Raw genomic sequence first — 21,693 nt, forward strand, 5'->3', positions numbered from 1 at the left:
ACCCAGTGTTTTCATTTCTAGAATTTATATCTATCATTCAGTTCTGTGTTCATAATTTATTTCCTTGAAAAAGCTGTCAAGTTCTGTGTCTTATATGTAAGGACTTGGGAAGGGGATTTAGCCCAATGCCAAGAATCATAATGTGGCTATTGTGATTTAAATCATTACTGATTCTGATAGCCCTAAAAACAAGACTGCCTCACTGACCAGCAGAAATCTCTGTTAACTGCACTCCCTCCATTTAGTTGTTAGACTTACAAGAGTTATTTTTTAGAAATGAGCCTGAGGAATTTAGAGATCTTGAAGTGCCCTCTGAATCATTTCTTTATGTTATGTATATTCATTTATAAATATAGTACTGTTAATACTACTGTTAATAGTTTTCAATACTAAAATAAATATACTACTGTTAATACCACTTAATATTATATTGTTACATTATATATTATATATGTTATGTTATATATTATGTTGTTAATATTTTTAATTTTTAAAATACCATTGTTTTTATTTTTATTTATTTTTTAAAGATTTTATTTATTTATATGACAGACAGAGATCACAAGTAGGCAGAGAGAGGGGGTGGGGAAGCAGGCTCCCTACTGAGCAGAGAGCCCCATGCGGGGCTCCATCCCAGGACCGAGACCATGACCTGAGCCGAAGGCAGAGGCTTTAACCACTGAGTCACCGAGGTGCCCTTAAAATACCGTTATTTTTAAAATAAATACATTTTTAAATTAGTCAAAGTAATAATGCCACATTACAGAAAGGTTCAGAGAACAGTGAAAAAAAATAGGCTCGCATAATTCTATGGTCCTCATTCAGCTGTGATCATTTTATTATTTCCTTTTCATGCATGTGTTTATAGTTGTAATTTATACTCTTTTTTTATAATTTATAATCCATGTACAATTCTGTATCATTTTAAAATTTTATATAATCTACACATCTGTTGATAAATTATCTTCGTGCTTCTTCTCTGTTGTAATAGTTAATAATATTCCATAAAATAACTGTACTGTAATTTACTAAATGTTGGGCACTTCTACATTTCACTATTGTAAATATTTTGTGATCTTATATTTGGGCTTGTCACATTTTCTGTGTGTGTGTTTGTGTGTTTTTCCTGTTTTGTTTCTCTTCTTCTACTTGAACTAGATTCCTGGAAGTAAACTACTGAGGAAGAAGCATATGTATAAATTTTTATGGGTCTGAATAAGGACACATGCAAATGCTATAAAATTAATTCTCCAGAGAGAAAATGGGAAATACCCATCTGCAGTGACACCAGGAGTGTTTGAGAGGAATAGGTGTACTGTGCTTGCACTAACACTGAGTCCCTTTTTGGAGGATGCTAATTTAGTAAACAAAATGTGATACCTCATTGTTTTCTCTTGCATTTCTTTAAATATTACTCGGGTTGGACAGTTTTACATATTAACCAGTCATAGCTCCCACTTTGTGAGTTCTCCAGCTGTGTTTTGTCCATTGTTTATTTAGGTATTATGTTTATTCTAGGTATTCTTTACATTTAGAGAGAAATATCTCAAACATTCATCTTAGAACCTTGTCACATTTGCTTTTATTTACACTAGTGTCATGTCTTTCCAGTGTATTTGTGAATTGGTAAATTGTATCTGGTAGGCTGATGCTTTGTAAACAGAATTTATGTACTTCCTAATCTGTCTAATGATAGACTTCATTGGAATTACGAAAAATATTTAAAATGGTAGTGAAATGCTTAATTTCTTGTGTACCTTTGAGTTAGTAAATTTCAGTGGCAATTATATTATTAGGAGTTTGAAAGCACTTTCTAAAGTTCTGAAGCTGCACTTGCTTAAAATAATTTTATATCATACTTGCTATCTTCATATTCTCAACAAGATTTGTGTTTATTAAATATGATTTTTATAGGATATAGAAAAATATCTAGAAAATTTAATGTACAAACAAGCTTTTCAATGTTGATTAATTTTTCAAGAATGTTTTTGAGCATGTTGGTGTCTGTTTCCAGTGAGAAGCAGTTGGAGTGTTTGCTGACACATTGCATCAAGGTGCCAATGCTTGTCCTGGATCCAGCTCTGCCGGCCAACATTACACTGAAGGAACTGCCATCCCTTTATCCATCTTTTCATTCTGCCAGTGACATAGTCAATGTTGCAAAACCAAAAAACCCTTCCACTAATGTCTCAGTTGTTGTTTTCGACAATGCTAAGAATGGTAAGATCTCCTATGGGTATTTTAAAATCATGTCATCATTGACTGTTTGAATAACAAAATTCTAAATGGAACAGACATGATTCAGTTTTTAAAAAAGTACTTGATAAACTAAAAACATAAAAGGAGAAGCAAAAGAGCTGCCGCTGTATTTCAGCCCTAACTTCAGAAAGGATTGCATGTATCTTACTCCCTGTAATATACTTGCCTTTCTGTGCTGTGGTCAGGACCTTAAATTTGATACTTCCATTTACCTTATTTGCTTGGCTCTGAGTTATTGTGGAGGCTTATTACTATTATTATTTTTTACCATATAACTCTTCAGCAAGGTTGTTTTCTCCAGTTTGAACAGAGCATACTGGAAGATTCTTACTTTACATTCTGAATTATATGATTATACAGTTGATTTGGTCAGATGATAGAACTGAAATTGTAATTTCTGGCATAGAATAATACACACATCTAGAGATCCTATCCTCCCACTGGTTCACTGAGCTGGTAAGCCCCATGCCCTTGTCTCCTCTGGTCTGTTGTCTCTCGTGCTTCTGTAACTGAGCCTCTCTCCTTGGAGGCTACATGTGTTTCACTTGTATAAATGAAAACGGTCATGTCCCTTTTACAGCACTGAGTCCTTTTCTTAAGTTCCCATTCTTTCTGTGTCATACCTCCCAGCTTAAATCTTTGGAAATACCTTCGATGTGTTCTTCCTTTTTACCTCCATCACTAGTAATTTATCTCACCCTATTACTTGCTTTTGTTTTTCACAAATGATTCCCTCCTTTATTTATCTCACTTTGTCTACACCAGACTGAATTCCTTCACATAGGCTCCGGTGATAGCCGCCTAGCTGCTCTGCCTACCTGTAAAGTTCCTCTCCAATCTCCCCGGCACACAATCTGAATAAATCAGAAATCTCTGATTTTATTGGTTTGCCTCCTTTTTGAAGATGATAATACAGTAGTATGTATTTGTTTTCTACATGGATACAGATTCCTCCTCCTGGTGTTCAGGACTCAGCCTTGATTCTGCACTTAGTTCCTCACGTTCCTGCCGTCCTGCATCTCCTTGAGGCTTCCCCTGTCTTCACACATGTGCTGCTCTCCTGGTCCTCTTCCTCTCCCAGCCTGCCTCCTGTTCTTTCCAGCCCCACTTCTGTCTCCATGAAGATCCTGGACAGTACATTCACAATGATTCTATTTATTTTTACTTTTCTGTTTGCCTATAGTACTTGTAACGTGACTCACAACTTAGGTTTTTGTGCGTGTGTGTGTGTGTTTTTAAGATTTACTTATTTTTTAGAAGGGGCAGGCAGAGAGAGAATATGCAAGCAGACTCCATGCTGAGTGCAGAGCCCGATGTGGGGCTCCATCTTATGAGCCTGAGATCATGACCTGAGGCAAAATCAAGAGTCAGATGCTTAACTGACTGTGCTAGCCAGGTGCCCCAAAACTTAGTTTTTGATTTCATAGGAGTTTATGGTGTCCTCATCTAATTTCTTAATCGAGCACAGTGACCTTATTACTCACCAATTTGTGTCCTGAACAGTGTCTAACATCATGCTTTCTTTCTGACACTTAAGTTATTTGTAATTTGAAAGGAAATTGTAACCTTTCTAAGTACAGATATCACCACCTTTACACTGTAGATTTGTTTCTGAATTATTTTGTATAAATAATGTTTTTGGGGGCACCTGGGTGGCTCCGTGGGTTAAAGCCTCTGCCTTCAGCTCAGGTCATGATCTCAGGGTCCTGGGATCGAGCCCCGCATCGGGCTCTCTGCTCTGCGGGGAGCCTGCTTCCTCCTCTCTCTGCCTGCCTCTCTGCCTACTTGTGATCTCTGTCTGTCAAATAAACAAATAAAATCTTAAAAAAAAATGTTTTTGTATTTAAGTTATAGTTTAAATATATAGGAAAAGAAAAGGGATAACCTTTGACAAATTATAGCAAATTATTTTGATTTCTTGTTTTGCTAAATTCAGCTTTGTTTTTTTAGTTAAGGTACTCTGATGATGTTTTACCTGAAGAGAAGAAAGAATGACATTATGTTAAGAATTATAACTCGGGGGCGCCTGGGTGGCTCAGTGGGTTAAGCCTCTGCTTTTGGCTCAGGTCATGATCTCAGGGTCCTGGAATCAAGTGCCGTATCAGGCTCTCTGCTCGGCAGGGAGCATGCTTGCCTTCCTTTCTCTCTACCTGCCTGTCTGCCTACTTGTGATCTCTCTCTGTTAAATAAATAAAATCTTTAAAAAGAGAATTATAACTCGGTTATAACATCTATGGAGAGAATCTTGGATTTTTCCTCTGCTAATTTTATAATATAATAAAGACTTAAGAGGTTTTGAGTTTTGATATAAATAAAATTTATATTAAACTGTAGTCTTCTAAACACTTTTTGAATTCCCACTTGGGCTTCTGTTTGACTGCCCAACTTATTCATTTGTTCAGTAAAGATTTGTGGAGCTATTGCTCTGTTTTGGTTGTTCCAGGTAACAGGGAAATAGAGAACAAAAGAAGACACATCCCTGCCATCAGGGAGCTTATACTTCTAGTGGACCACAGACTCCCTCCTTATCCTCCTCAGTTATCTAGATCAGGGATTGCCAAATTCTTTCTTAAAGGACCAGAGAATACATATTTTAAGGCTTTGTGGACCAAGAGGCAACATGGAGGACATTATGTAGATATTTCATATAAGTATTTAACATTTAGCCATTTTAAAATGTCAAAACTGTTCTTAGCTTGGGGCCGTACTAAACCAGGCAGTGGCTAAATTTTGGCCATAGAATGCCAACCCCTGATATAGATAAAAAAATTTGTATCCACATTTGATGTTCCATTTATCTCATTTAACCTTTTTCAAGTTCATCATCAAGAGCTGTTGCCTTTTTTCTCTTTCTCAAATGTGTCATTTCTGCCCCTCCGATGCTGTGCCACTGTACTTGTCATCTAGCCTCTATTGAGTAGACAGGACTTCAGCAGCTGCACAGTCTAGCCCTGCAGCCTGGGCTGGGATTTCTCAGCAAAGTGGTTTGTCTGGTCAAGCTTATCCCCTTTGATCTATAGGAAATGAATTTTCTCCTGTGGTAATTCATTTTACCTCTGGACTACATTGACCTTCACAAGGAATTATGGAGTGCTTCCTTACAGCTTTCTCACACTGGTTAAATTGTACCCGTTGGGATCTTCCAGAACTAATGTAATCTCTTTCCCATGTGACATTTCTTTTCATTCCTATTCTTTTAGCTGTCTCTTAGGGGCTTATCTGTGTCCTAGTTTATTCTTCTCAGAGTAAGCTTTGGTTTCCTTTGCTTTTATTTATTTTTTTATTTTTAAAGATTTATTTATTTTAGAGAAAGAGAGTAAGCATAGGGGAGGGGCAGAAGGAGAGAGAGAGAAAGAGAATCTCAAGCAGACTCCATACCAAGCAAGGAGCCTGATGCGGGGCTCCATGTCATGACCCTGAGATCATGACCTGAGCTGAAACCAAGAGTCAGAAGCTCATCCGACTGTACCACCCAGGTGCCCCATGGTTTCTGTTACTTTTAAAGTGTGTCAGCTGGAATAGAACATTTTTTTCAGGTGGTTCATTTGCATAGAGAGCAGGACTATTTGTTACTTTTTGAGTGTATACCATGTGCCAAGTACTGTTCTCAGAGCTGAAGGTGCAGCAGTGAAGAAATGGACAAAAATCTTTGCCTTCGGTGAGTTTACATCTCAGCAGAGGGAGACAGACAATAAATACAGATTACAAGTAAATTATGTTTGCAGACTACAAGTGGTGTAGAGAAAAATTGAGCAGGGGAGATTGGGTGATAAAGGCAGACTTACCAAGAAGGTGACTTCTGAGTGAAAAAATTTCAGGAATATGAGAGGGCCAGCAACATGAATATATGGACAAAGAATGATTCAGTTGAGTGGATGAACCAGTGCAAAGACCCTGAGGCAGGGGTGTGTCTGGCATATTTCAAGAAGAGTAGAGAGGCCTGTGTGGCTGGAATAGAGTAAACAAGGGAAAGGAGCAAAAGATGAGCCTAGAGAAGTAATGGGAAAACTGGTGGGATTGGCCTTGGCAGCCATGACAAGGACTTTGGCTTTAACTCAGAATGTGATGAGCAGGGGCACCTGCGGCTCAGGTCATGACCCCAGGGTTCTGGGATCGAGCCCCATGTAGGGCTCCTTGCTCAGCAGTCTGCTTCTCTCTCCCCCTCTGCTACTCCTGCTTGTGTGCTCATTTTCTCTCTGTCAAATAAATAAAATCTTTAAAAAAAAAAATGCAATGAGCAGTTATTGTAGGGTTTTCAGTATAGGAGTGATGTGATTTAACTCATGTTCCAAAAGGATCAGTCTGGCTGCTGTGGTGGGAATAAACTGAGGAGGGGCCAAGGTTGTAACTATTCAGGCAAGGGGGAGGGTGGCTTGGATCAGAGTAGTGGTGAGGAGAGGTTGGATTCTGGACATTTTGAAGGTCAGCCCAACAGGATTTACTCATGGGTTGGTGTTGGGGAATACCACTTTTCTTATCCTAAGTACTCCTGTTCAAAAGCACAGAATTACAGTGGAAATTCAGTATGACCACAGTACATTGTTGACATGCTGAACTCGCCCGGGACTTAAAACTCCTAAGTCTTTTTTAAAAAACTTAATATAGGGGTGTCTGGTTGGCTCAGTTGGTAGAGCATGTAAGTCTTGATCCTAAAGTTGTGGGTTCAAGACCCATGATGAGCAAGGAGACTTACTTAAAAAAGAAAAAGAAAAGAAAAAAGAAACAATACATGCTAATGCTCAAATACTTGTTAATTTATGCTTACATAGTTGGTTTTTGGTGCCAAGTCAAAGGTCTTTGTCGGAGGTTTCATTTTGCCTAGGTTTGACTTGTTGCTCCAAATAGTTAGAACTTTGTGGGAGCTCCTAGTACGTTATTCAGAATAATTACTTCTCTGTCTGCTTCATGTAAATCCACACATTCTTCAAGCATGTCTTCTGTGTCTTCTAAAACTTTTATGGATCATTGAACAAGACAGAACCTATGGCAGACCTCTAAATCCTCTCTTTACGTTGATAGTAGTTTTATAATTTCATTCTTTAGTCAGAATTGGTTATACTCCACCAAACTTGAGATCTAGGCTAAGTCTCTGTTATATCCATAAAGATGACATGAGATGTCATTAGTTACCTTTGCTGAGATTATTTACAAATAGCTATACCACATCTATTAGAATTCTCTGATCTACCAGTGCAGAACCTCCCATGTCAGTGGGGGGGGGGGGGTGGAGGGAGCTAGGGAGGTGCATATCTGATAAATTTATTCATAATGAACTCCTACTCTTAATGTTCATTGCTTCCCTTAAAGATTAACAGCATACTGCAAAAGCTTTCATTTTTTCATTGCTCACCAGTTTTGTTTTTTACAGTACATCTGAGACTCTTGCCCAGAACTGACAGACATCTTGCCAGGCTGGGCCCTGCTTTCTGTGCCCATTTTGCAGATTATAGCCCTCTGACCTCTCTTCTGTTTTCTAAGATCTGGGATCTCCAAATGTCAGGATCGAGTTGCTGATTTTATTTGTCCCTCTCACTTTAGAACTCTCTCCCAGTTGGGCTGTGTCATTGGCCCTCTCCACCCTTAACTTAACCTGCTCTATTCAGCCTTACCTGATGAATTTTAGGTATTCACTGTGACCGTTAAGGCACCCTAGGATTTCAGGCTCCCCACTGTTAATCTAGATGCCTTTGGCCTAGCTGTCAAGAGCCCCCTTCTGGTTACCCTTCTTGTACTCGCCACTCCCAAATGTTTTATTCTAGCCAGTTTTTTTTTTTTTTTTTTTTTATTAAATATGTTTGCTCTGACATCTGTGATTCTGTCAATCTATCATTTTCATGTTTCTGCTGCCTGTATGAACTTCCTCTTCAGTACTGCAAAATTTAACATTTAATTGTGCACTGGTATTACATCATTCCCCTTTTGTTGGATGGGTTAAATTTGTCTCCCCCAACTACCTGTTTTTGAGACCATGTATTTTACTGCTATAACAGCTCTCAAAATACTTTGTAGTGTTTTTGGCAGGTATCGTAGTTAAGTATTCATTAAAAACATGCTTGCTTAATTGTATTCTTCATTGTAGTTGAAGATGCCCAGAGTGGAATATTTAAAGGAAACAGCAGACATACAGTTTGGAGGGGCTATTTGGTATGTTATTTTAAATTAATTGTATTTATGCAGTAGACTATAATAAAAGTATAAATAGTAAAGCTGTTTTACCTTGAGAGGCTTTTTAATGTATACTTTTTCTCCGAGCCTGGCTTACAAGTATTAATGAATGCTGATTTAAATAATCTTAATACTCTGAATTTGAAGCTATAAGTTTTCACCAGCCTTATGATGTGGAAAGTGAGTTGTGTTTTCCCCCTCTCTTATTTTAGACCACAGATAAAGAAGTCCCTGGGTTAGTGCTAATGCAAGATTTGGCTTTTCTGAGTGGATTTCCACTGACATTCAAGGAAACAAATCAACTAAAAACAAAATTGCCAGAAAATCTTTCTTCTAAAATAAAACTGGTAAGAGCATAGGAAACAGAGCAATGAGTATAGCACATTATATTTAATGCATGACTCTTCTCTTGTGGTCCATTTCATTATAGTAGAGCTGACAGTCATAAGCATAGAGGGTCTCTTCTGCCACAGGGTTGTCATGAAGGCTCTTTCTTTACAGAAGATCCTTACTCTTTACTTTTTATTTGGGTAAAAATTTAAGAGTCTTGGTTTGCTGGTTTCCCAGACAGAAACATGATTCATTTGTTTAACAATGCAACCTGTGTATTTATTAAGAGCCTTCACTCATAAAGGAAGTATGCTTCAGATATTTGGAATGGTTGATAATGTGAAACCTTTATTCATAAATAGCTAATCGAGCCACTAATGTATTTGGGGATTTATACCTGTTAACTCTTCACACTTTGATGCCATTAGTTAGAGTTGACTTTGGAGGCTGCCCCGAGACATGCCTTTACCTTAACATTTATTGTTTTTAGACCCACTTTCCCTATTGTATGGGTGTTCTTTCCTTCTGACCTTATGTCATGATACCTGTAGTTCTGTCAGAAACACTGCAGATTGTAAAACGTGAATACTTTTCTTCTAGAACAGAAGGCATAAAGTTCTAGGCTCAGAATTTTTTAGGGTCTGGTTTTCTTCATTAAAGAACATGGAAACATTCTTTAAATTCTGCCACATTGATCAGGTTCCTGACTCTTACTTTCTTCTATTGGTGTCATTTAACAATTTGGAGCTGAAAGGATGGAGATGGCAAGGCAGTGGTAATAGAGAGCAGTGTTGGGAGAGTTCTTATTTAGTTCCTGTCTTGACCATGCTTCTTAGTGCCCTGCCCCATCCACAACGTTCCTTTTAACTTGTTTCTTTCCATAAATGTTTCACTGGTTTGTTTGTTTGTTTTAAAGATTTTATTTATTTATTTGACAGAGATCACAAGTAGGCAGAGGCAGGCAGAGAATGAGGGGGGGAAGCAGGCTCCCTGCCAAGCAGAGAGCCCGATACAGGGCTTGATCCAGGACCCCGGGTTCATGACCAGAGCCCAAGGCAGAGGCTTTAACCCACTGAGCCACCCAGGTGCCCTGTTTCACTGTTTTAAGATACACTGTGTGACCTTTGTAAATGTGATGGTAACATGAATGACATTTTTTTTTTCATATTTTCCTAAGTTTTTTTTATGGTACTTGGAAATATAGTAGTGTGCAGCTAGATTAGGGTTGAATTATTTCTTATCTTCAGTTATTTTAAAATAGATATTATATTCCTCCTTCCTCTAAGGAAGAGGAATTGAAAAAATTTGATATATAAAACTGAATTTAAGGTGTATAAGATGTTACTTTAAATACATTTATGTATTTAAGTATGTATTGCAATATGATTGCCATTGTAGCAATATTTATCACATTACATAATTATAGTACAGTATTACCTATATTCATTATTCTATGCATTAGATCTCTCTGGCTTACTTTATTTTTTTATTTTTTAATTTTTTAAAATATTTTATTTATTTTATTTGACAGAGAGAGAGGTCACAAGTAGGCAGAGAGGCAGGCAGAGAGAGAGGGAGAAACAGGCTCCCCACTGAGCAGAGAGCCCGATGCGGGGCTCGATCCCAGGACCCTGAGACCATGACCCGAGCCGAAGGCAGAGGCCTAAACCACTGAGCCACCCAGGCGCCCCGTCTCTGGCTTACTTTAGTACTCATCGCAAAGTTTGTGTTTTTAAAACATCAGTCTTATTCCCCTACCACCGTCCCTGTAGTAAATACTATTTTACTTTATGTTTTTTTATGTTTGACTTTTCTGGATTCCACATATAAGTGATATACAGCGTTTGTCTTTCTGTATCTGATTTATCTAACATAGCGTGATGTGCTAAGCGTAAGATCCATCTATGTTGTAGCAAATGACTGAATATTATTCCATTGTATATATATACTACATCTTTTTTATCTGTTTATCTGTCAATGGGCATTTAGGTTGTTACCAACCATATCTTGGCTATTGGGAATAATGCTGTAGTAAAGATGGGAGTGCAGATAATGCTTTGAAATCCTGTTTTCATTTCCTTTGGGTTTATATACCCAGAAGTGGAATTACTGGATTGTATGGTAGATTTATTTGTAATTTTCTGAGGAAACTCCATATTATTTTCCATAGTGGTTGGACCAATTTACATCCTCACCAGTATTGTACAAGGGTTCTATTTTCTCCACAGCCAATGTTTATTTCGCTTCTTAGCTTCCAAGCTATTTGTTCTAGAATTATGGACATGTGTGTCGGTATCATGTTAGCTGAAATTCCTTATGCAGAAAGAACAACATTGTTTTTTTTCTTAAAGATTTTTATTTATTTATTTGTCAGAGAATGCACAAGCAGGGGGAGCATCAGGCAGAGGGAGAAGCAGGCCCCCCACTGAGCAGGGAGCCTGATGCGGCACTCCATTCCAGGACCCTGGGATCATGACCCCAGCTGAAGGCAGCTGCTTAACCGGCTGAGCCACCCAGGCATCCCAAGAGTGACATTCTTGAATCTATGTATATGATTGCGACTGTAATATGTTTTTAAAGGAAAGAAGGTTCATGACGTATCTCTATTCCCCAGTCAAGTTTGACTTTTTTCTTTGCCTGCTGCAGCTGCTCCCCAGTGTTGATTGCTGACACACACACGGATGTGTGCTGCCAAAGAATGCCAATCCAAGTAGTTGTTGACCCTTCAGCAAACTATTTTTGGGTGGTATGGAGTGTGGTGTGTGCAGGTAGAGGTAGGGTGGGGTAATAACTTGATTTGGACGAGGAGTACCAACAGGCTCTGTGCACAGTCTACCCCCTTGTACTGTTCATTCACTGTCCGGAGATTTATTTGGATTCCTAGACTTGTCTTTGTGGAGGCTAGCACCTCCTCAGAGGGTCAAGCTAATTATCCATAACATTCATTGCAGGTCATTTTCATGATGCCAACACCTGCAATGAACTTCAGGGATTAGAAATTCTGGTTTGGGGAGATTAGAGAGAAAATGAGAAAGGGGAAGAATAGAAGGGGAGTGGATTAGCATTTAAAGCTAATTCTTCAAGTGACTGTCTTTCTGTAGGTTCCTCTTCCTGGTTTTATTATGAATACCTTGAGAAAGAAGTTTCCTGTCACTGGATTCCCAGTCCATTTAGAGTATGAGCTTTTAGTAAATGTCTGCTTTGTGCCAGGGACAGTGCTAATAAGGATCAGTGAGTGAATAAAGCATTTAAATAATTTTGGGGCACAATCACTTCCAAGAAAGTGTTTATACGAAGTATTGTAAGCATACCTGGGTTTTAGGTGTACTGGTGCAGGGAAAGCTTTGCAGAATACAAGATATTTTAGCTGGGCCCTGAGTACAGCAGCCATTCTCCCAGCAGAGAAGGGACTGGGAAAGACCATTCCTCCAAGAGGGAACAGCCTGAGCAAAGGGCTGGAGGTTTGCAAGTCAGTGGTTTCCAGAAAACCAAGGCAGCTATTTTTGGAAGACAGCAACCAGGCAGGGATTTTGCTGGTGCTGAGATTGGGAAAAGAGATTGAGGCCAGATTGAGAAAGCTCTGATAAGGAGCCCAACTTTATCCTGGAGGCAGGGGGCATCCGTAGGAGGAGCACTTGATCTGTTTCTAAGGAACATAGTAGGTGAAGGTATGGTGGTAGAGGTTAAGCAAGATGAGCCTGGGCAGAAAACCAGTTCAGCCACTGCAGCTATAGCCCAGCAAGATATTCAGGTTCAACAACTGTCCTGGCAATGGTGCCAGTAATGAGAATGGTTCTAAAAACATCTGCGAGAAACACTCAGCACGACCCTGTGACTTAGCTGTTGGGGAGAGGGAAGGAAAAATGAAAGGGGAAGTGGATGTTAGTAGTGAAGATGGAAGTGATGGCTTTAACCACATTCCTAGCCTCAGTAGGAGAAGCAAATTTTTTGGGAAGGAAACTGAGAGCTCAGTTTGGGGTGTGTTGTTAGAGGTGCTTTGTGGCATATGGGAGGAAGGGGTTATTAGACACTGGACTTTAGGACCTGAATGGGCTAGACTGTCTTGCCCTCCCAGGGTTCTTCAGGAGGCCTTAGCCTAGGCCTGTGACCTCCACACAGTGCTCAGTTCTGCCCTGGAGACCCTGCCTAGGTACAAGCAACCCAGGATGGATATTGCTTGTTCACCTGTGTACCCCTAATGATTACTACATGGCTTTGCACTTAGAATCACGTTTTGGAGGCAGTATGTGTGCATGTCAAGTATTAAAGTAGCAAAGTAAGATAGATGAGTTAACAAGGAGAGTAGTACAGACCTCCAAAGTTGGCATTTAGAGGCAGGTAAGGTCTGTGTAGATCAGAGACAGTGGGGGAGGTTCCCAAAGAGAAGGAGGCTGCACAGATCCTTGAAGGCTGACCAGGGTGTTTACTTTGGCAGGAAGGACAGTGCTAGTGGGATAGGAGCAGCATATTGTCCTACCTGAACTTTGTTACTTCAGACTTCTATTCAGGGCACATTCAAGGTAACAGATAATTGTAATAACTGTATTAATGCCCCTTTTAGTGACTTGCCTGAAACTGTGTTACACACCTGCTCTTTTAAAGTATGGTACCCTTTGTTTTGGTTTTATTCCTAAAATAGACACTTCCCGTAGATTAAAGCAACTCTGGAACTGACTTAAGTTTTAGAAAACTCGGGACGCCTGGGTGGCTCAGTGGTTTAGGGCCTCTGCCTTCGGCTCAGGTCATGATCCCAGGGTCCTGGGATCGAGCCCCGCATCGGGCTCTCTGCTCAGCGGGGAGCCTGCTTCCTCCTCTCTCTCTCCCTGCCTCTCTGTCTGCTTGTGATCTCTGTCTGTCAAGTAAATAAATAAAATCTTTAAAAAAAAAAAAAAAAGAAAACTCTTGAGTTGTCAAGTTACAGGAATGAGTTTGTTTTCACTTGTATTAGAGGCATTTTTTTTTTTTTAACCTAACCTTATGCTACCCTGTGTATGTGTATCGATCCATTATTCTAGATAATGCTCTAGTAACACATACCCTGAAATCTCTGGCTTAAAAGTAGCAGACTTTTACTTCTCAGTCATCTTGCCTGTTGTGGGCCTGCAGTGGGTGGGTGTAGTTTTTCTCTTTGAGAAACTTATAATTTAAAGAATTTAGATAAACTTAATAATTTCATGTAAGAAACTATGTATGGAAGCAGCTGCCCAAGTTAATCCAGCATTCAGCATTTACTACACCCACTTTTCCTTACCACCGCCTCTTCCTGCAGATGTCCATGATTAGGGTGCCACCTAGTGGCTATAGGAGGCTACTTCTCCCCGCCCTTTTCACCACTCACAACTTGGTTGATTATGGTGGCAGTAAAGGTTTTTCAACATAGAAATATTCTCTTAAGCTGTTTAGTTTTCATGGCTCTAGTCAGGAAAAGGTCTATGAAATTTCAAAGTATTTGTATAGAAGAGATTAAGATAATCGTATCTTCCCAATAAAATATAAATTTGAGTATTAAAGTACTACATTTATTAAAAATTTAGTGATTTTTATGTTTCACGGAGCCCTCAGAGGTGCTGTGGGAGCCACTATGGGAGGGAAGGATGGAGCAGGGGAAGGCTGGGGCAGGCAGTGAGACTCAGTCAGATAGAAGAATATTTGCCCTGCCTCCCACCTGTCCCCCACATACTGAGGCAGGATAACAGCATTGAGTGCTCAGTATATGCCAGGTGCTGTCAGGGTGAAAGAAAGTAATCAGTCAGGAAGACATACACACCTTTGCATGTATGCACCCAAACACCCACATGCAGTTTGTGATAAGGGGAAAAATATAAATGAAATTTCAACTTGAACTTCTCGTTTTTGGCATCATAAACTCAGGAAACTTGGAAAGATGAGCTAAATTTAGGTAGCATATACAAGAGCTCAGAATGAGCTCATAATAATTCGCATTTGCTCTTCTTTATAAATTAAGAAACTGGCCCTGTTAGAGTCAGTTCAGCAGAAGGGGTTCTCTCCCCCACCTTTTTAAGCTATGAAAGCCTCTTTTTGTAGGAAATTGTTATGATACAGAGTTAGAACATGAAACAGATCTGGTAGTGGTAGAAAACCTATTTGTAAAACATGATGTTTGTAGTCCTCTTAGACTGATGACTTCTTTGAAAGCTTTGCCCCAGAAGGTGCTTTTCGCATGGAGACTGTTCAGGCATCCCTGTCAGAGACGTTCCTCTTAGACGTGGCTCACAAAAGCTGTTTGGAGACTGTGCTTGCAGACTTGCTTCTACCAATCCCAGCAATGTTACATTGCAGGGGTTTCCTCCAGTATAAGCAGACTGGTAATATTCTAGAACAGAGGTCACAACTGGTGACCAGTTGTGTTTTGTTTGAAAGCAGGACAGTCGAAAACATTTGAGCCAGCATTGAAAATGGGAAGATTTCATAGAATACTTGGGGATTCTGGCCTCTTAGAAGATCTCGCTGCACTTGTTAATATTGAGTATTGGCTGTGGCTTTTGGGTTGGGCCTGAAATGTCCCATATGCCAGAACTCCACCACTCCCTCTGTTTTACATTACCTGGGTTCTTCCACTCATTTGGGAAGTGTGTCTGGCCTGTTTACATTTTCTTTTGGTGATCATAAGCTTACTAGTTCATAATCTATTTAGAGAGCTAGAATTAAACTTTAGACATACATAATATAGACTTAAGTATGTATTATACATTATATACTTTTAAAGATTAAAAATTAAACTGGGAATTTAGAGGTGTCTCTTCTTTGAGGCTCAGTTTTTCTACATGTAACCCTTTTGTTATTTTACAGTTACAGTTATATTCAGAGGCCAGTGTAGCACTTCTAAAACTGAATAACCCCAAAGAGTTCCAAGAACTGAATAAGCAGACTAAGAAGAACATGACCATTGATGGAAAAGAACTGACTATAAGTCCTGCATATTTATTATGGGACCTGAGTGCCATTAGCCAGGTAAGAGAAGCAGAGATTCTTTCTAAACCCTGATCAAGGGTTTAGATTTATGGATTTATAAGTCATTATATTTGAAGGAGGAAGAGGACTTACAGAGAGATGAGTTGATTGGAACTTTTCTAATTTTCTAGTCATTGCCATTGGTTAATATTAACTGAAGTGACCTAGAATCAGATCCAAGAACCTTCTCTTTAAAAAAGTAAAAAAGAAGTGTTGGGTATTTTTGTTGTTTTAAATATGCTGAGTGTTTTGCATTTTTTGTGATGTTCAAATGTAGGACTCAGTCTTTAGAAGTCTACCAGAGTACCCTGAGAACAGATCGGGCAGAGGGGACAGCCAGGAGGAAAGGTGTGACTTAAGTGGTATTTTACATCTTCACGTGTGAAATGTTCTTTTCAGTCTAAGCAGGACGAAGATGTTTCTGCCAGCCGTTTTGAAGATAACGAAGAACTGAGATACTCACTGCGATCCATCGAGAGGCATGCTCCGTGGGTTCGGAATATTTTCATTGTCACCAATGGACAGATTCCATCTTGGCTGAACCTTGATAATCCTCGAGTGACAATAGTCACACACCAGGTCCATGACTTTCGATGTTATCACAAGGCTGTGGTTTCCTTTTCTGTCCTTCACCTGTCCCTCATTTTATTCCGTTTTCCCTCATCCTCCCCATCTCCATCCCCTTTGACTGTTCTACTTATCTCCCTTTCTTCCTTCCAAAAATGAAAACAAAATGAAATAATTTTCATACACCCTGTTTTTCTCTTGCCTTTGTTGTTGTTTGCTTAAAAGGATGTTTTTCGAAACTTGAGCCACTTGCCTACCTTTAGTTCACCTGCTATTGAAAGTCACATTCATCGCATCGAAGGGCTGTCCCAGAAGTTTATTTATCTAAACGATGATGTCATGTTTGGGAAGGATGTCTGGCCGGATGATTTTTATAGTCACTCCAAAGGTCAGAAGGTGAGTGCTTAAGAGGAAGGGATGCCTAGCTTAGAAGTCACTTAGAAGTTATGAACAGATCAGGAAAACAGTATACATACTACTCTACAAACAGTTTGGGTCAAATAAGCATTTTTGAGTGCTACACTCAGGAGAGTTAACAATTTGGGAGGACAAAGAGTGCTCCTTAGTAGTTTTTTGCTTCCCTACATTGTCAGACACCCAGAATGCACCTCCCATATTTTCTGCTATAGCAATAGCAGAGAACACAAAACCACTATGAAATACAAAATCATCATTAGAACATCAGCAAAATGGCCAAGATAAAAAGTAAGTTCAATTTTCTGCTTACAGACATGGGTGAAATTTCATGTAGGGCAGCAGTCTCCCTTGACGTTGAGAGGCATGATCGAGAAGTCGTTATGAGCACAAACAGAGGGGCCAATAATTGAAGATGGTCCTGGGCAATGATTACATGTGTTTCCTGTCTGCATACTGAGGAAACTAGGAATACCCCTGTGGTCCTGTTAGGATTCGGTGAAAAGTTGGAGAATTACCACCATAAACTTTTAAGTTACAGAACCCTGCAACTGGAAATGCTAATTGCACAAAACTACTTTTCCTCTTGCTGTTTATGCCACCCCAATGTGCTCATTCTCTCCGTCCCTGTTCAGTTGCCTCCTCTGCGTTGGTAGGGCTGCCAGGGTGAGCTGTGGCTTGGCAGGAGAGACAGACAAAATCAGTAACTAGGAACAGTGATTTCGATGCCGGCAGGTGTGCCCTGGGTGGGAAGGCATAGCTGCCCAGGAGTTTGAAATCAGACAGGGCTGGATTGCCATCTGAATTGAAGTGAACTTTGAGAACAAGTAAGAGTTAATTAGATGAAGAAAGGCATTCTAAATAGATGGAGCATGCAGAGGCATGGAGGTATTTTTTTAATTAATTTATTTTTAAAAGTTACCATATACCATGTCACTCATTTTGAAAGGCGAGTTCACAACTTAGAACACTGTGCTAACATAATTTATCGCAGGACCTACGCACAGAGATAAGGGTATTGAGAGTTCATCTGGCAAGATCATGGGTAAATACATTTAGGAATTACATTTAGGAATTAGAAATACATTTAGGAATTAATGACAGTTGTCACAGAAAAGCAGTGAATGTGTGGTATACTTTCTACCTGCTTTGGCACACATTTGTACTTGTCTTTAAGTCTGACAGGCTGCTTTTTTTAATTTCAAAATAGATTATAAACCAGTCCATGAGTTGAGTCCTTGTCTGCTTTCCTTGAGTCATGAAAAAGAGCAAATGTGCTCAGTAAGAGTCATCGACATAGCAGGACTCTGTAAACTGCTGTAGCAAACAATGTAAAATAAATAAATAAATAAAAACCATGGGGATGCGGGTGGCCAGCCCAGGGAGAATCGTAACCTTTACTGGAAGCTCAGTTTCTTTCCTTTTTTTTTTTTAAAGGAATCCTGATTTAAAATTAAAAAGTGTCTATATTATTTTCTTTCTGGCTCTGTCATAGGTTTATTTGACATGGCCTGTGCCAAATTGTGCTGAGGGCTGCCCGGGTTCCTGGATTAAAGATGGCTATTGTGACAAGGCTTGCAATAATTCAGCCTGTGACTGGGATGGTGGTGACTGCTCTGGTAATGATGTGCTCACATGTAATTTATTCATGTTTACCGACTTTTTTTCGTTCGTATCATTACTGAATAGGTACAGTGAGTTAAAACATTCTTCCTGTATGAAAACAGTACATAGAGTAATCCATAGATTAATATATAGAGTAATCCATAGATTACTCTAATATATAGAGTAATCCATAGAATCCATGGGGATGTAATGACTAACATCCCCATGTGGCTCGGTTTTTTCATATTCTCCCTTGTTGAGGGCATATTCCCAGGCTGGCCCTGCACTTGAAAATGCCTTTTATTATTTGAAATTAAAAAACCAGGAATATCTTTAATTATGTACACTCAAGAGCAAGAATCACTCTAACCACTTCTTCTAGGAGCTCAAGGCTTTCAGCAGCAGGTTTCTGTCAGTGATCTCTTCAGCATCTCCTCTCTCTTACATGGTTTTATCTGTATTTGTTTATAATAGCATGTTTTTACATTTATTGATTGCCTTTCAGTTTATCAAGCATTTAAGTTTATAATGCATTTTCCTTTATCCACTTGAATTTCTCAATCACCTAAAGAGACAGTATGTGCACAGATATATAGATATTATCATCCCTATATTCCATATACAGAAACAGATTTGAAAAAGTGTGAAGTATTAGAAGAAACAAAGCTTTAAGTCATGTTCTTTCTGATGCACTTTTCAAAAATGTAAGCAGCCTGCCTCATTGAGAGAACACAGACACGCCAAGAAGATCCGTGCAGTCCAAAGACTTCGTCCCCTAATAGAACATTAACGTTTGATGATGAGGCTGGCACCCCATATTAGACATGTTTTGGCAGTTCTGACAGTTCGTCATCAGAATAATCTCTTCCTGTTTCTCTGCTCCTTCACACACACCTCCACATGCCCCTGTAGGCAAGTTTGTACTTCAGGGTTGCACAGCTACTAAGTGCCAAGGCCTGGTCATCCCATGCCCAGTCCCCCTGTCAAGTGACGTTCCCTTTTCAGTTTGTTTTCCTTTTAAGATACATGAAATTTTCTGCTAAAGAATGGGGTGAACCTTTTCTGACTGAAATGCAGGCATCAATCTTGATAGCACTACTGAGAAAGAAGGAACTGTCCTTTCCCAAGATAATAAGCACAGCAAGATTCTGTCTTCCTCCTCCCCCTACAGGTAACAATGGTGGGAGTCGCTATGCTGCAGGAGGCGGGGGTACTGGCAGTATTGGAATTGGACAGCCCTGGCAGTTTGGCGGAGGACTAAATAGTGTTTCTTACTGTAATCAAGGATGTGCGAATTCCTGGCTTGCTGATAAGTTCTGTGACCAAGCTTGCAATGTCTTGTCCTGTGGGTTTGATGCTGGCGACTGTGGGCAAGGTATATTTATCACGTAAAAAGATACTTAGAGTAAGGGGATCAAAATCCTTGATAAGTAAAGGGAGGTTTGTATTATTGTTACTTAAAGTAATTATTCTCTATGAATCCGTTGCCCATCATTGCATCCAAACCAGGTGTAAGTGAAAAGAGAGGACACAGATCTTTAAAACACAGTAGACAGTAGAGCTGCATCTTTGCCTGTAATTGCTCCAGTCTGACTTATTTTGCATGAGGCAGATACACCTTGTTGAAAATAGATGGCAAAGGTTTGATTTAGAAACAATAGAAAGAGACCAGTAATACACTAAGTAAGAATGGTTTGAATGCTGGATCTTATTGATAGCTTTTCCCTGGAGGTCATTTTGGCAGAACGTTGTATTTTTTCAAATGGATACAAAGATGAGAGTTGATCAGTGGAATTTACCCTATCTCTCTTTAGTCAGTTAGACTCGGCACGTTGATAATAGTGATTGCTTCAGATAATAAAATGAGCCCCATGCCAGCAGCTCTTGTGTTAGAATGTTTAATTATTCTGAAGTCAATGTAAAGTCATTCTTAGAAAGTGAAAACCCAAACCCTAAGAATTAAAAGAAAAGGAGGTGGAAATGCCTCAGTTTTAAAGTCATGTTTGTGTTTTTTCCTCTAGATCATTTTCATGAATTATATAAAGTAACTCTTCTCCCAAACCAGACTCACTATGTTATTCCAAAAGGTGAATGCCTGCCTTATTTCAGCTTTGCAGAAATAGCCAAAAGAGGAATCGAAGGTGCCTATAGTGACAACCCAATAATTCGACATGCTTCTGTTGCCAATAAGTGGAAAACCATCCACCTCATAATGCACAGTGGAATGAATGCGACCACAATACATTTTAATCTCACATTTCAAAATACAAATGATGAAGAGTTCAAAATCCAGATAACAGTAGAGGTTGACACAAGAGAGGAACCCAAAGTGAATTCTACGACCCAGAAGTCTTACCAAAATTTGGTTAGCTCCTCAACACTTCTTCCAGAGGCAGAAATACTGTTTGAGGATATTCCTGAAGAGAAACGCTTTCCAAAGTTCAAGAGACATGATGTTAACACAACAGGAAGATTCCAGGTGGAGGTGGAAATTCCCTTGGTAAATATTTCACTCCTTCCCAAAGAGGCCCAATTGAGTCTCAGTAACTTGGATTTGCAGCTAGAACGTGGAGACATCACTGTGAAAGGATACAACCTGTCCAAGTCAGCATTGCTGAGATTATTTCTGAGGAACTCACCAGATGCTAAAGTAAAAATAAACCAAGCTTTAATAACAGATGAAAGAAATGGCAGTGTAGAGGCCCCACCGGAAAAACAGGTTCACAAAAGTGTCTTGCCAAAAAGCTTGGGAACATCTGAAAGATTACAGAGGTCGACTTTTTCAGCAGTGACAATGAAAGTGAATGGTCACTACCGGAGTCAGAATCCACCCCCAGACTTAGAAATCGAAGAAAAATTTAAATCTGAAATTCTGACCCAAAAAGTAAGAGGTGGAAGTGTATCAACAGAAAAACTCTCATCTCGGATTGTTCAACTGGAAAAGCAGATTACAAGAGAAAATAAAATCACAGGGAAAGAACAAGAGAAAAACAGAATGGAGGAAAATGCAAACAACTACATAGATGTTAATGAAATACTACCTGGAAGAAGACTGCAGCATTATACAGACAGTTACCTGGGCTTTTTGCCATGGGAGAAAAAAAAGTATTTCCAGGATCTTCTTGACGTAAGTTACATCCTTTCATTTTTCATTTTTCACATTACAGCTTTCATTTTTCCCATGCTCAGAAAAATAAATAACCTTGTAAAGGGTAATTATATAATAATAGGTACTGTTTATTCAGGAATTCCTGTGTCAATCACTGAACTAAATGCTTTTTTCTTACATGGTTTTATTGCCCCAATACCCTTAACAATAAAAATACCTTATAAGATTATCTACTAGAATGATCCTCATGTCACAGTTTAGGAAACAGCTTA

At 39.3% G+C, this 21,693-nt stretch overlaps 1 protein-coding gene across 2 annotated transcripts in view; it reads left to right on the plus strand.

Moving 5' to 3' along the window:
* GNPTAB (N-acetylglucosamine-1-phosphate transferase subunits alpha and beta) overlaps positions 1 to 21,693 on the plus strand; it is a 78,243-nt gene that overhangs the window by 36,440 nt on the left and 20,110 nt on the right. For both annotated transcript variants that reach the window (XM_046011902.1, XM_046011904.1), the window contains exons 5-13: positions 2,015 to 2,220; positions 8,339 to 8,403; positions 8,637 to 8,771; positions 15,565 to 15,726; positions 16,126 to 16,305; positions 16,519 to 16,689; positions 18,203 to 18,326; positions 19,484 to 19,687; positions 20,334 to 21,439. In XM_046011902.1, the coding sequence (XP_045867858.1) occupies positions 2,015 to 2,220; positions 8,339 to 8,403; positions 8,637 to 8,771; positions 15,565 to 15,726; positions 16,126 to 16,305; positions 16,519 to 16,689; positions 18,203 to 18,326; positions 19,484 to 19,687; positions 20,334 to 21,439 (2,353 nt within the window). The remainder of the gene's footprint in view (positions 1 to 2,014; positions 2,221 to 8,338; positions 8,404 to 8,636; positions 8,772 to 15,564; positions 15,727 to 16,125; positions 16,306 to 16,518; positions 16,690 to 18,202; positions 18,327 to 19,483; positions 19,688 to 20,333; positions 21,440 to 21,693) is intronic.

This window comes from Meles meles, chromosome 7, assembly GCF_922984935.1.
Source record: "Meles meles chromosome 7, mMelMel3.1 paternal haplotype, whole genome shotgun sequence".
Classification (NCBI taxonomy): domain Eukaryota; kingdom Metazoa; phylum Chordata; class Mammalia; order Carnivora; family Mustelidae; genus Meles; species Meles meles.